Raw genomic sequence first — 17096 nt, 5'->3', positions numbered from 1 at the left:
GCCAAAGAATTGAAGCGGAGACTATACTCTAAAACACTCATACTCCCTTGCCTAAGATTCAGGAATTTATCAGCTCTAGCACGCCGGACTTCTGGAGGCAAGTAATGTCGGAGGAAGGCATCTACAAATTCCTGCCATACCGGGGGAAGTGCATTGGCTCCCTGTGAAGCCATCCAAACTGTGTACCAATGAACCGCAACATCCCTCAATCTATAGGATGCTAACTCCACCGATTCAATGTCTGAAGCATGTATCAATTGAAGTGTCCTCAACATTCCATCAATAAAATTCTGAGGGTCCTCATCCGGCTTTGATCCGAAGAATTCCGGAGGGTTCAAGCTAATAAAATCATGGGCCCTTGCACTAACAACCCTATCACCCTGCCCTGTACCTTCCCGCTGAGTCTAGGTGGTAACCAACTGAGTAAGTAAATGAATGGCCTCTTTTACATCTTGGCCTGAAGCATCTGGAGGTGCTGGAGCTGGGGCTGAGGCTCTCTCATACTCCTCAAAAATAGGCACTGAGTGGGAGGACTGAGACAGAGCCGCATTCTGGGACTCACTTTCCTCTACAACCGTTGGCTGTGCTCTTTCAGCCCGCTTTCCCGCCACTGTCTTTCCCTTTTGGGATGCCGTAGCTTTTCTTTTTATAGGCATCTCTGAAATACACAATACACAGTTAAGGAAAAGAGAAATCCTTATATTATGGCTCTATCGCACGATCTTATGAAGAAAGAAGGTCCTTCATTCCTAAAATGCCCGCAGTTTTCTGTTTATAAGTGTGGCGCGCAACACACCCATAAACAAGACTCTACTGGACATGACTCGTAGACACACCCTAGGACAGAACTGCTCTGATACCAGTTTTGTCACGACCCGACCGGAGGGCCATGACGGGTACCCGGTGCTAACCTACCCGGGCACCTCTCATCGTACATTCACATTTACCTATAGGTGAGCAACATAGCTTAATCATACTTTATATCCATCATTCACACTAATCTCATTGGGCAACAATACATTTATATCACCATCAACAACTATGCCCATATTAACGTACATAAGTCGGCGAGGCTATTAAAAGGATATACAAAATATAAGCCGACAAGGGTAAAGAAATCTAACCATATACACACCTCTAAGAATAGTATGTCACATCATATAGGCGGGACAGGACCCCGCCATACCCATAAGTATGTACACAAAGAATAGATACCAAAAGCTGTAACTCCGAATGAAATGGAGCTCCTCTACGTAGTCCTTGAGTAATAAAGCTATGGGCAAAGCCTATCTTCCTAGCCACCTGTGGGCATGACGCAGCGTCCACAAACAAAAGGACGTCAGTACGAATAATGTATTGAGTATGTAAAGCATAATCAGCATCACTATAGAAGCATAAGAGACAGCATAAGAAAATAGCATAAGATGGAAGGTAATAAAACTATCGTCATAAATACTTACTTGCCTTTCATAGGGACCTTCCATTTCTAATGCGTGTTTGTGTACATACACATGTACATATACATACTTTTATATCAGTATCAGTATCTGTATTCATATTTATATCCATATTCATATTCGTAGCCATATTCATATTCGTATTCGTATTCATAGCATACCCGACCATGAAGGTTTGGTGTTTCACATACCCGGCCATGACAAGGCTCGATGATTATACATACCTGGCCCTACCAATGCTCAGGGTTATCCGTACCCAACTGCAGTGGTGTGCGCGCAATACATATCATACTCGGCCATATAAGCTCGGTGTTACATAATAGTCATACATAAGAGCATATAAGCATCTTCGACATCATTACTATTATCGTTTCATTACATGTATCCTTAGAGGATCACCCATCATATAAGGTATTTAGTAGAATCGTAAACATAACGAGTTTAGTAGCTTTAAAGATAGAATCATTTGGAGGTCAATATGGACTCATGAAAGGATAGATATATAGCCAAAGAACCATGCCTTATTGAAAGAAGGGTTATCCTTACATACCTTTTCATTTAGCTATTCTATCACTTGAACGTTCTCCTTCAATGCTCACGTTCTACCTTTATTAGAGTTTATACTAACATTAGATAATCGATAGCTTAGCATACTTGACTAAAGCTAGAGAAAATTGGGCAGCACCTCCTTTGTTTATACAACTTTTTCCATATCTCATATCAACTCTCAAACGTCTATAATAACACTTACAATATCATAAGCAATAACCTTTATTCACCTACATTATCCATATTTCCCAATTCACTTAAAATCTTCCATATCCATGGTCATAGCACACTATTACATTTACTCATATACAATATCTATCCCATGTTCTTAATGTCATTTATAACATAATGATAATCACAACATATCAAGAATCATGACTCATTCCAAGCTACTACTAAAAAATGATACTATTCTCACATTTATGACCCATTTTCTATATCCTTCTACAAACCAAGTCTTTTGACCTGTCAATACTTTAAACAACATGGAATGACCATAAAACTTACCGTAGATGGTGTAGGAATTGACTTTAGGTGGAAACACTTCACTTGAGCAAAACCCTAGTTCCACTTCCACTTAGATTTCTTGTCTTGGATGAACCTTAATGAGTTTCTTACACTTGATTCTCTCGGTTTGATGAAGTTGAGCATCAATTTCTCTTGAGTTCTTGTGGAAGCAGTGTGTAGAAATATTATAGAGAGTTCTTGAGAGAAGGGGAGTGAGAATGAAATGAACTTGGGTCTCCTTTTTAATAACTCACAATCTGTCCCGACTCAGTTCTACGGACCAACATACGGTCCGTATAATTTATATGGACCGTATGTGTGGCCGTAGATTTGGTCCAGTGAGGGCTGCCATTCTGGGCAGAATATACGGCCTAACATACGGCCAGTATATTATACGGCCAGTATGTTGGACCGTATAATGCCCAGCTTTTCCGAACTCGTTCTCGTCGACTCGTTTGATCTCCAATCCTTATGAAACCTTTTTAAAACTTGTTTAACACCTTATTAACAATCTAAGGCACGTTATAAATCTTCCCTAAGACATCATTAACTTGTTACTCGTAAATCCTTTCCGATACATAACGTATACCTTGCCTTTCTTGGCAAACTTTCTTCTCTTGCTTCGAATGTCTTTGAAATATCAATTAGGATTATCAAATGACTTTGAAATATCAATTAGGATTATCAAATGATATTTCTTACTTATTGAAACATAATATACTTCGTGCCCTTCATTAGTCTATTCATTGTGCATCAACGGAAATTTTTCCGAGGTGTAACAATTTATATGGGCCGTCTAACTTATACAATCCGTATAAGTGGTCGTACAACCCAAAAATTTCCGAACTTTCTCTCATTGATTCATTCAACCTCCAATCCTTATGGAACTTTATTGGAACTTATATAACACTTCGTTAACCATCTAAGTGCCCCTATATCTCCTCCTTAAGACATTACTAAATAAAGATTAGCTTAATCATTGCAAAAACCTTTCGAAACATGACTTGCATTCCACTTTTCTTCAACGAACTTAGTTTCACTTATTCATATGGCTTCAAAATCTTATGGTGCGCACTTTAAATTTATCAAATTCTCCCTTTAGTCTCATAAGAACTTCATGTTCACGCAAAGCTCATGTTAGTCTATTCAGAACGCAGCAATCCAAAATTTCTGAGGTGTAACAAAGATGGTACTCAAAGTAAATAATGGACTAAGATAAGAAATTAAGTGAAATAGCCACCGCAAGCTAGTTGTGTGGATACGAATTTCCAACACCGCATACCAGATGGGAAATCATTGTATAGGGAAAGCTTTAAAATCAAAAGCATTCAAGTTAGAATCTAATAACGTCTTTGTTGAGGGAAAGATACGGAGTTGACAATAGAAGAGGGCTGAAATGAAAATGAACTATCTGAAGGAATGCGAATAGTTGATGGAAACGGCCTACAATGAAAAAGAATAAATGTGTATGATTATCTGGAAGCAAAAGCTTATAGATGATACGAGAATTCCAGGCATAGAATATTCAGGACGTAAAGGAATTAAAGTCGCATTGTAAGTAAATTCAATAAGATGGATCTAAATAAGGAACTAGAGGCTAGAGGCTGTAGTGAAGAGGATAATGAGGAGTAAGTTCATGTAAGACAGCTTTATGGCATTAAGATGAATAAGGACGGACCTCGCACCAAAATGGATTCGTTCATTCTGAAAGGTAACACAAGGATATGGAATTATATACCGCAGATATGATATAAGTATATGATAAGCTTGCCAAGATCACTCTAGAGATTCAATTGGCGAAGCGTAACATAGTGGAGAATAGCAACAGCAAAATATGGTTTATGTCAAGAAAAACCTGAGTAAAGACATAGTATCCTAGATATGGTACATCTTTAAAAACCAAAGCTTGAAATGGTATTCACGAAAGGAGTATTTCAATAAGGTGAATTTCTAAAATAATAGGACCGACTATATGATAAATGTAGCGAAGTTATATGATCTATTCAGAAGTAACAAAGGTGTATCGTGATTTTAGTGGACCGATATAAAGGAAATGTTGCAGAGTTCGTGATTCATTAATAAATAAACAGAAGCCTGAAAGATCGAGGAAACAAATGGATATGTCGTTGAGGAATGAAGGAATGATCAATATGGATTTTATAATTATAAGGGATTATGTAAGCTATATATGGAATTATTTGGTTAAGATGCCCAGTTCTCTACTAGTGCCTGAGGATCAGTACATTCAGAGAAACCTGAAGAATATAGGTTACCCCAGTGTTGACTTCCACCTTGAGGTAAGTAGGAAGGTAGAGCATGCTTTTTAGACATCACGAGATATATTATGAACATGTATGCTAGACCTTTAAGAAAGTTGGGATGAACAGTTAGTATGGTTTGAATTTGCATATCCAGATGGCCCATCTGAAGCTATATAAGAATGGGAGAATATTAGATTATTTGAGGTTTGGGATTTCATCCTAAAAATATTTATGAGAGGTAATAACGAGGATAAGTTTACACTTGGATACCTTAGACTTTACAAGATGATAATCAAAGGGCCTACGAGATTTCTCCCGAGAATTGGAATCTACATATCTAGTCTTTTACACATCTATGCTCAGCAAATGTATTGCGAAATCCCCCACAGTTATACCCATATGATGACATTCAGATTACAGAACAGTTATCGTATGAGAAACTTCCTACTACTGTCACGACCCAACCTGCCATGATGGCACCCACACTAACTCCTAGTGGGCGAACCAACACACAAGTCATCTACTCATTCAAATCTATCTTTATATTAACTAGTTCAATCAGTTATTGCTCATTCAAGCATAAGATAATCAAAATAAATCATGCCATAAAATAATGAAGTAAATGCGGAAGTCCTAACTATTATAATTTCCCAAACTTCGAAAGTCACCGTACAAGGACTCTAATCTAAAACATGCCTAAGGAGTGAAATCTGTCTAACAAATAACCATAATGTCCAGAATAGGAAATAGACATCATAAGAGGAAGATCTTCGGGCGGCCTGGCATGGATAGAAGCTCATCCTAAATCTTTCAGCAACGTCCTCAATGCTAGATGTGAGGGCGGGTAGCAGTCTCTGTATCACAATCTGCACTCAAAAGAATGCAGCAAGGTAGTATTAGTACAAACACTATGTACCGGTAGATATCATAGGCCGACTAAGATTAGTATCATGAATATCTCATATTATCAATAGAATAAACAACCAGCCAACAGACGTGAAATAAATAAACCACACAAGTCAACCACAGATAACCATTAATCAAGTCAGCCAAAATATCAAGAAATCAAATCACGGGAACCACAAATGGGAATCAGTTTACCACAATAACCATACTTACTGTACACACATGCTAACTGATGTCATTGCTCAGTAGTCATGAGTTGTAGGGGACCCATGGTGTCCATGTACCACCCGTTCCGGATCCTCATCGGACCCGAGCATAAACCTCCGCTCCGAAAAGAACCTCGGACGCGGGCCACATCAATGTATCTCTCGCTTTCGAAACGAACCTCCAACTATGAGCCCATATTCTAAGTCACATTGTGCCTTTTCATATATCCATACATAACATTATTTCTTGCCCTCTTATTATCATTGCTCAAATCATAATTTTGTATCACAATTTCATTGAGAAGATCATACTAACTTCTCATCACAACAACATCAACTGTAGGTTCAACACAGATGAATAGTGGCACGAATCTTACACAGTCACTCAATCAATTGCACATAGGAATTCAAGCGCACAATATCATGCAAGAAGACTAGACATGATTTCTCCTAATAAATTCACAACACATACAATCAACTAATCAAAGTCTAATTCAAGTAGATCGTAACCTACTTCAAACGTAGAGCTGGAACAACTTGAATCACTCTGTTACATCTTTTCCCTTCTGTAAAGCCTCAGAGCGCTCAAAGTCTAGAAATTAGAATGCTCAATGAGTCACAATTATTCTAGTCACAATATCAATGCAAGACACCCTTCCCTTTAGCCCCCATTCCAATGGGTGAATGATTTCTAGGTGTAAAACATCCTAACAAGGGCCTTAGTAATTACTAACCATCAACTATAACAATATGTAATCAACACTCAAATTACAAGCAGTTCCCATGGTCAAGCTACCATGTTTATGGAACCCTAAGTCTCAATTCAGTTAGTTCATGGCTCTAAAGGTTCAATTCATGATTAATAGGAGTTAACCCAAGCCATTAGATGATAAGTAAGTGATAACAATCATAACCCATCAAGTATAGAAGGTTTATTAATTTCTAGGGTTACTATTACTAATTTCACCATTGAAAACCCATAAAAGGGATGATAATCATGAAGACGATACGGAATGATTGAAAGGGATGGATGAGACTTACCTCTCAAGAGTATTCTTGCCCTAGCTTGGAATTTCACCCTAGGTGCTTGTGGGGAACTGTGTTGGAGATTTATGAATAAAGAATGTGGAACTAAGTGTTTAAGACATGGCTTTCTGCCCCCCGTCGACCGCTGCGGCGGTAAATTTTCTGCTTCAGCGGTCTCGCTATGGCGGCCCATGCTCCGCTATAGCAACTTCGTCGTAGCGAGACATTGCCCACCACGGTGGACACACGAACAACAGCTGACTGCTTGCGATGGGGTGTTCACCGCTATAGTGGTGCCGCCATAGCGGTACACACCCCGCCACAGCGGTACAAATTGGGCCGTAAGCTCGAAGTTTTGCCCAGTTTTCCACTCTATCACCCAACATTTCACCCAAGGCCTCACAAACACAAACAACCATGCACATATATATTAAAACATCACACGAATCCACTCGTGGCCTCGGAATTCCCAACGGAGTTCTAATTTTCTACGTCACCCCCCGATGGACTCAACAAAATCAAACAATAATCACAAATAAGTCGAATTTTCAGTTCTTAGACTTATACAATCGAGTTTCTATTAGCTCATTCTACCCTTAGAGAGATTCTATTTGGTGGGGTGATCCTACATTTCCTATAACGACCGGGAGGGTCGTTACAACTACCCTCTCAGATAGCCAAGTTCTAAGGTTGTGGATTGAGAACCAGAGATGTAGCCTCAGTAATAGTACTATGGAAGAATGTGAAGGTAGAAGAGATGACTTGAGAAGCTAAAAGAGATATGAGATCCAGATATCCGTATTTGTTTCCATTACCAAAGAAAATCCAGACTGAGATATCATAGCCTTCAGGTATGTATATGTTCCTAGTTACTGATTGTGGTAGCCCTGTATGGCATCGTGTTGTTGGTTTGCTGTGTGACGAGTTGGTAGTATTACAACTACAGAGAAAGCTCTACCAAAAATTTGCATAAAATCTATGAGGATTTATCATTCGAGGATGAATGTTTCAAAGAGGGAAGGATGTTACACCTCAACAATTTCGGTGTTGTTTTCGTTGTAAGTAAGCAAACATAGGCCCGGAATAGGTCATGGAACCCTTATGAGATTAAGAAGGACTTCTAACAAGTGATAAACAAAGGTCTAAAGGTTTCAGGATCAAGTGAATTGAAGAAATTAAGTTTGTTGAAAATTTGGGAAAACTTGGGAGAATTGTGGACAAGATTTTTGGTCTAACTTGAGAGAGGCATATCTCCTAGAATATGAGGAGTCATGAAATTCATAAGCTATGTAAATTCAAGTTCAGCGAGTTTTCTTTCCAATGCAACTGACAGATTGCAATTCGGAGAAGCAAGGGATAAGTTAAGGGCCGTACAAAAATGTACGTCCTATACATTTTGGACGTAACTTACCTGAAATTTCCAGAAAGTTGATTTTTTTTACTTCCAAGCACGGGATGAATAGTAGGGAGCACTTTGAAAGTATGGAATGAACAATAGGGTGTACTTTGAAGTACGACTTGTAGTTTTTGGTTGTACTTTGCTCGAATTTTTCCAAAAACTTGGAAGTCGGTGGAGACTTCCTATAAATTGATTTCCATGACCTTGGGTCATCATTTTTCACCAAAATAAATTCCTAATGTCTCTCTAAGTTCCCTATAACATCCATAAACACCCCAAATCATTCCAAGAGAAGATCAAACTCCAAAATCCTCAACTAGTTCATAAAAGGTGTTGTTCTTGCTTCTGCATTGAGTAGTGTTGAACTTGGTCTTAAAACAAGTTGTATGAGTTAAAGTTCTTCAAGTATAAGGTATATCTTCATCTTATCTCTTATGTTATGTTGATTTGAAGGTTTACCAAGTCTTAAAAAGTGGAAAGAGTTATGGGGAAAAGTCATAAAGTGTTGTAGTTATTGGCTATGAATTGAATTTGAAAAGAAGTTTTGTATGGATTTGAGTCTAGTTTGAATGCAATTTCTTGCGTATGATACTATTGATGTTGTTTGATAATTATGCAACTTGATTGAAGGAAGAAAATGTAAAGAGAAGTCCAAACATGATTTCATGGACTGTTTTGAGCATCTTGTGGCTATATTGTTAAGTTAATTCCCATGAATATGGGAAGTATCTAATGTTGTTGATGAGATTATACTCCTTGATTGGGAAGAAAGGAAGTGTATATTGTTATTGTATATTGGTATACTTTGGGATGTTTGGTGTACATTCTTTGTATGGGCAAGCTTCTTGTTGTTATTGTGGGTTGTTGTATACGTTGAGGTGATTGGAGAGTAAGGGGAAATGCTGCCCATTTTACTTTAGAATCAAGTTGTCGTTGATATACGTGATATACTAGCGCTATCTAAGTTTATATATATATATATATATATATATATATATATATATATATATATATATATATATATTCCTTGTTATATATATTCCTTGTTATAGGATTGTTGGATTGCTTGGACGACTTGAGGTATGTTAAGGTTGTCCCTTTCTTTCTTAAGGCATGATCCCATTATTGTGAACTTACACGTGATATCCATAATGCCTCTAATCTTGGAAATACTAGAGCTTATGGTCCTTGATGTTCTTATTGATCTCATCTTATAGTTGTTGATCTTATTCATTGATGTTAGTCTCATCTTGTGATTATTGTTCCTTCAAGGTGAGATACGATAATGATAGATTCATAACGATAATCGGAGGTTTACCGACCTTACATCACTCTAATAGAGTTGTAGCTTTTATTTCGACTCTTATGCATGGTTTATATATATGTATGCCTTTTCTCACACTAAGCCGCGCTATAGTCGGCCAGGTAGACATCTATTGTGCACACCACTGTAGTTGGGTACGGATAACACCAAGCCTATCATGGCCAGGTATGGATAACACCAAACCTACATGGCCGAGTATGGTATTATATATATGTCTGTATGAAAAAAAATTTCTTAAAGCGAAGCATGGATGACTTCCACCTTAAGAGACATTCAAATGTACAGGTTATCTCTCTTATCTGTTGTTACTTTCATATCCTTATTATGTGGTTACTCATGCCTTATATACTCAGTACATTATTCGTACTGATGTAGTTTTGTTGTGGACGTAGCGTTTATGCTCGCAGATAGATAGGGAGACGGATCAGACCCTTAGGCTGTTTTCTCAGCGTTGTACAGAAGCACTCCACTCGTTCCGGAGCTGCAGATCAGTTGGTATGATTCTTTTGTGTATATATAGGCATGTCAGGGTCTTGTCCCGTCCTTATTATGTTATGTACTCCAGTAGAGGCTCGTATACAAGTATGCACAATTAGATGTTCTATGACGTTCTCGGTCCGCATTCTGTTATATTACTATTTTGGTAGCCTTGTCGGCTTGTATACTTGGGCTCATCTTGATGACGTATATGTATATCTTTTGGGCTGGCATCCCTTACAGTTGATGATATTTATGAGTTATCTATATGGCCCACTCAGATATGACTATGAGATGTACGTTTTGAGGTGCTCGGTAGGTTAGCTCTGGGTGCCTGTTATGACCCTCCAGTTGGATCGTGACACGAAGCTATCCAGAAGCCATAGAGCTCACCTCGAATCTCAATGAATAGCTCTAATGGGGATTGTAGTAGTCGCGGCCTCCACTAGTGCTAGGGATCGAGTCTACACACAAAGAAAGTTAAAACAAGTGTGGCATGATAAACAAGGGTTACTCAGAATGTATCGTTGACCTACCCTTTTCGGAATAGAGATGAGGGTTGGTCAAAGAAGCCATTATCACACTTGTCTGCCATTAGTCCGAGTATAAGATAATCATAATCACTGCTAAATCCATACAACAGATAGATTTCAAGATAAGGCCAAACAAATACCAATAATCACAACAACAATATAGAAAAAATTGATGAATGATATGCAAATGCAACGATAGCCTTTGTTTCCACTTCCCGATATACACACGTTTGAATATTTAACGAATCGTGATTCATGGGGGCTCATGAGCCCCATATATCGCCTCTCCGGTTGTTTCCTCAGAGCACGACCTCAATCATATCATATCTTAATAACCTGTTTCATAGCCAACCGGGCTCAAGTGCCAATATAACGTGCCAACATCATCACTCGTCCGAAACATAATCCCATCAGACTCATAATCATATCCTCAAATAGTATGCATAGAAACATGAAAGGCATGAATATGACATGCATCAAGTCAAGAACAAGTGTAAAAGCATGAATTCCATCATTTTGATCTCACTCTCATAAAGGCTTCACCTTTTTACTTTCTTTTCATTTCAACGAGGATATACATAATGAGTGATATGCGCACGAACAAACAAGACATGCAAATAATAATGATAAGAGACATAAAGTACAGGCATCGGACCCTATCACGAATCTCAAAGGATCATACTATTCTATCTGCTAGTGCCCAGACATGGTATTCAGACTAACTATACAATTGAAATAGCAAAGATACCCAAACATGATGACCGTTATTCGATACTAGTGCTTGTCACTTCACAAGTATTCGAACCCTCTTAATTAGCCCAATTACCCTTTTATTAGATTATTTTCAACCAATACACACATTCAAGAAAGAGTTCAAGGTCTCAAAATGCCTGTTAAGCCAAATCTCGAGTCAGACACCCCTTGTCACTCCGAGAAGTTTCCAAACGAACAAAGTCTAATAAAATACGGAATATACGTTCGAACACAAGTCCAACAATATCTATATTGCTACATAATCCAAAATCCCCCAAAATAAGACCTAAAATTAGGATTCCGAATCCAAAAGGGCAAAACAGTAAACTGACGCTAAAATCATGATCCTCATGCTTCATATAAATTATATACCAAAAATGATCCATAAAAAACTATGAATTCATGCTCAATTAATCAATTCCCAATTCTCAATTTGGGTTCCCAAAACCCTTCCATAAACCTTTTAATTTCAACATTCTACGCATGGATTAAGGATCTAACTCATTGAAATAACCATAAAACCAAGTCAAGATACTTACCCAATGATTCCTCCTTGAATTACCTTCAATTCTCCTCCAATAATTATCTCAAACTTAGGGGTTTTCGAATGAGATTCTAAAGGAAGAACGCACTAACGACCTCTTTTTGTTCAGCGATTTGTGCACTTGCTCACTTAAGTTTGCACCGGCGGAACTCCATTACTGCGGCGAGAGCCACTATAATATCTCATTCCCACCTCTGCGGACAACCTTCGCAGTTGCGGGCTCGCTACGGCGGGATCACTTTCGCCGCTACAGACCCAGGCCAGATCCACAGGACCTTGCTCCTGCGGGCCTCCACTTGCTGGAGTGTATTTGCATGGGTGTGACCACTTGTGCGCTTGCGAATACACCACAACGAGCAAAAAAATTAGTTTTTCACTCTCCTAACCCGAAATTTCAAGACTCTCCCGGAACCTCCGCGACATATCTCAAATATGCAGACACATGTAAAAACGTGCTACAAACTCACTCATGCTATTGGAATTCCAAAAGAGGTCTCATTGACCAAGTCAACCCCGAATGGGAAAAAACCAACTTTCCAACCAAAAGCCCAAAACGCCCAAGACCCTCGGGAACTGAGCAAAACACTCAAACAAACTATATTTGACGTTCTGAAGCTAATGAAACCGACAAAAATCCCCAAAAGACAAAATTATCCCCGAAGATGCCTAAAGTAAACTTAACACTTAAAGGTTACCCAACATAGCAAATTCTGAAAACAAGAAAAAGGGCGGTTTAACAAGGGTAAAATAGACAAAAATATGAAATCAACTAAAATGACCTAACGGGTCGTTACAGAACGAGGTGGAAAAATTATGTTTTATACCAAAAATGTCTCGCTGAATGTTGGTGGGAAAAACTTTTGTTTCTAGTAGTGACAGAAGCAATGAACAATATATACAAGATATATATCACCTTCAGAGCTCTAGTTATAGGAACTTGTCGCTTAATTAAAAGATCAAAATATATCTGAAGGACCTATCTCAAGTCGTCAATTTGTTTTTTAATATTAGATCTCTATGATATTAAAGAAAATGAACCATATAATCATCCAATTTCTTTTTTAATAAAGACTTTAATTTGTGGAAAGTCCTTGTTTCGAGTATCTACCGGCTTTTTGAACTTTTGAAAAAAAAATACATTCTTTTAAGATAATAAAAATGTAAATAAGAAAAAAGAAACCAGACAATGAAATGAACAAAAAACATTTAGAATAGTAACTTTTATGCAATGAACCTCCATTTGGATGGAAGTTTAATTGATCTTCTCATTCTCCACCAAAAATGCTATGTTAGATGCAAAAAAAGGAAGGAACAAGTAGTAGTCCCCAATCCAGACAAGTTCATTGACTTGAGCTATGTTCTGTTAAAATAGGAAAAGGTAATTTGTCAGTTATAGCTTTCTTTGAAATTTCCATGGAAAGATTATGCATTGACATGAGTGAAACACTGAAATATCTAATATTTTATTGTAGCAATTTGATTAACATTGAAAAACTTCTCATATTCAATGCATACATCAAAGCATATGATTTACTATAACTAAGTGATTAAATATGAATTGTGCTTAAGTGATTAAAATGTATAAAAAGACATGTCACGGTTATATATTTGGGACTCTGAGTGATTTTTTTCTTTCAAAGGAAAAGTATTACATGGTTGTCACTTTCACCTGACTTTTCCATGAAAAGACTGTATTGACTTAGAATATCTCATTCATTTGGAACTTTCCCATTATTTCTTATCTTTCTCTACAAAAAAATGACAAGTTAGATGTAGAAATAGGAAGGAACAAGTTGCCCCAAATCCAGGGCAGTCAAACTAATTATGATGATCGCTTGTTGTTTTTTATTACTATTGAACGATTTTTCTCAAGAATCCTTAGCATCTTCGAGAAGACCTACAAGACTTGACTCTATTTAACATCCACCTATATTTATCTATCATGAATTTTGATCTTGTACTAACACATATCATATATAACGTTCTTGGTTTCTTCTCTTCAAAACTATTTAGACTATCTTCTTACAAAAATGGGCTATCTGTAACTCCCATTCTACTATCTTTCTGTCTCTGTCAACTTTTTTTTCTTCATTGGAACCTCAATCATGCACCAAATATCAATCTCTCGCCCTTATGAAATTTAAGTAAAAATTCGTCTTACATGTTGCATCTGCATCTTCTATTTGTGATTAGTATGGTCAGCGATCTTATGGAAAAATAAGCTCATTGAATATGTGTATAGATTGCTTCTTATGGGATGGAGTGAAATGTGATGAGTTGACTGGCCATGTCATTGAACTCAACCTCTGTTGCAGCAGTCTTGTGGGGAGGATTTATTCCAATAGCAGCCTATTTCAACTGTCTCATCTCCAAAGGCTTAACCTTTCTGGGAATGACTTTTCTAATTCACGCATTACACCTAAAGATAGCAGGTTTTCAAGCTATACACATCTTGATATTTCCCACTAAGAGTTCTTTGGTCAAATTCCTCATGAAATCTCCCATCTTACCAAATTACACTCTCTTATTCTTTCATCTTTCAAAGGTAAGTTGAGACTTGTGCCTCTCAGTTTTAAATTGCTCCTTTAGAATTTGACCTAATTAAGAGATCTTGATCTTACTGAAGTACACATCTCTTCGACCATATCTCAAAACTTCTCTTCTCATATAACAACTCTGAGGCTAGATGAGACAAAGTTGCATGGGATATTACCTGAGAGCATTTTCCACTTGCATAACTTGGTAGTTCTTACCTTAGTTAATAATCAGCTCAGTGGTTATTTTCCAAAGACCAAATGGAATAGTAGCATATCTATCCTGGAGTTAGATCTCTCTGGAGTGATTTTTTTGGTAATTTACCTGAATCTCTTGGCTACCTAACTTCACTGCTTTATTTGTCACTTCGTTCTTTTAATCTCTCTGGTCCTATTGCAAAATCTCTTTGGGATCTTACTCATAGAGAGTCTTTGCGCCTTCAAAATAACCATCTTGAAGGACCAATTCCTCTATTTACAAGTGGATTGAAGAATCTAAGAAAACTCTGGGTATCAAATAACTCAGTTCATGGATCAATATCATCTTGGATATTCTCTCTTCCATCACTAAGTTCTTTAGACTTGGGTTCTAACCAATTTTCTGGTAAGCTCAAAGATTTCAAATATAATTCATTCATTGTGATTACCTTAAGAGATTATAAGTTGCAAGGCTATCTTCCAAAATCAATTCAGAACCTTGTGAACCTTGAAAAGCTTCATCTTTCGTCGAAAAACTTTACTGGCAAGTTAGATGTTAGCTTCTTTTCAAACCGCAAACAACTTTCCGAGCTGGATTTTTCATATAATAGTATTTCGCTGGCCAATGAGAACAAATTCAAGTCTACCTTTCCCGAATCTCTTACACACTTAGCATTGTCCTCGTGTGAAGTAGATGAATTGGAATTTTTGAGATCAGGAAAGCAGCTTTGGGATTTGGATCTTTCAAATAACAAGATTCAAGGAAGAATTCCTAATTGGGTATGGTCTAATTGGATGCTTTCGGTGTCAACACTTAATCCATCACACAACATGGTGATAATTTTTTACCAGATTCCTCTTCTTCCTCTATATTCTATTGATTTGCGGTCCAATTCTATTCAAGGGTCGCTACCTATCCCGCTGCCCTTGGTAGAATTTTTCTTCGCGTCAAATAATAACTTCAGTGGGGAGATTCCTTCTTCTGTTTGCAATTTGAAATAATTAAAAATTCTAGATTTGACAAGAAACAATTCGAAGGGAGCATTTCCACAATGTTTGGGTAACATGAATGGTCAACTCGAGGTTTTAGATATGCAACACAACTGTCTTTCTAGGGATCTCCAAACAACTTTTGACTTTGGAAGTGTATTGAAAAGCTTCAACTTGCATGGCAATAAACTAGTGGGATAAATCCTAAGATCCTTGGCCAACTGCAAACAGTTGGAAGTTCTCGATTTAGGAAACAATCACCTCAATGACACATTTCGTATGTGGCTGGGGATTCTTCCAAATCTACGAGTTTTAACCTTGAGATACAACAAATTGCATGGACCCATTATAACTTCAAGTAGTACACAATTTTTTACTGAGCTTCGAATGTTAGATCAATCTTGCAATGCTTTTACAGCTGAGATACAAACAAGTCTTTTTCAAAATCTGAAAGCCATGACGAGAATTGATCAAATAGTAAAGGCACTAAATAATGAATATTATGAAGACTCGATAACTGTGGTAACAAAGGGACTGGAGCATGAAGTTGTGAGAATCTTGTCTTCTTACACCACCATGGATATTTCGAGTAACAAATTTGATGGTCATATTCCTAGCATGATAGGAGATGTCATTACGTTGCATGTGCTGAATTTATCTCATCATAGGTTGCAAGGTCACATACCGACATCACTTGGAAAATTATATGTAGTCGAATCATTTGACCTTTCATTTAACCAACTTTCAGGTGAGATACCAAAAACACTTGCTTCTTTTATATCTCTTGCAGTTTTAAATGTCTCCTACAATCATCTTAAAGGATGCGTCCCCAAAGGATTGCTATATTTCAGAACAATTCATGTGAAGGCGATGATGGATTACATGAATTCCCAGTTTCGGGAGACTGTGGAAGTAGATGGAGACCAGAGTCAAACAACACAAAGGTGTACTGGATCAAGAAAATAATTCTACATTTCTAAGTGAACTCAGATGGAAAGTGGTTCTTATGGGATATGGTTCTGGACAGTTTACTGGATTCTTCATAGCATATTCATGCTTTCTTCTCAGAATTCAAATTGGCTTTCTAGGATTGTAGAATATCTAGAATACACAGTTGCGAGAAGGCGAATGAAGCAACAAGGCCAAAGGCGTTACAGAAGGACGGATAATGGTATCTAGAAAAGTTCCCAGAGCCACAAGATGTAAGTTCAAAACTTTCGAATATATTCATAGTAAGCTCTATACTGATTCTATTAGTTCATTATAACGGGTATTATATATCTTCATTTGAATATTTGTTGTTTTATTAGCTTGAACATAAAAGAAGAAAATAGTGCAAAGTGTATCTTAGTGGAAATTTGAGAGTAATGAGTGATTTCGCAAAACATACCAAATAATTATCTAGCTTGGAAATTGTGTTTCCATTACCTCA

The 17096-nt window shown here is 37.4% G+C and overlaps 1 protein-coding gene across 1 annotated transcript in view; it reads left to right on the top strand.

The window, feature by feature from the left end:
- LOC132644206 (receptor-like protein 9DC3) overlaps positions 1-16630 on the top strand; it is a 44826-nt gene extending 28196 nt beyond the window's left edge. The window contains exons 3-4 of the mRNA XM_060360782.1: positions 14750-15454; positions 15896-16630. Of these exons, the coding sequence (XP_060216765.1) occupies positions 14750-15454; positions 15896-16630 (1440 nt within the window). The remainder of the gene's footprint in view (positions 1-14749; positions 15455-15895) is intronic.
- Positions 16631-17096: the final 466 nt, after the last annotated feature.

This window comes from Lycium barbarum, chromosome 6 (genome assembly GCF_019175385.1).
Source record: "Lycium barbarum isolate Lr01 chromosome 6, ASM1917538v2, whole genome shotgun sequence".
NCBI classification, from domain to species: Eukaryota; Viridiplantae; Streptophyta; class Magnoliopsida; order Solanales; family Solanaceae; genus Lycium; species Lycium barbarum.
Note: the sequence above shows the minus strand (reverse complement) of the source record. Positions and strands in the feature narration are given on the sequence as shown.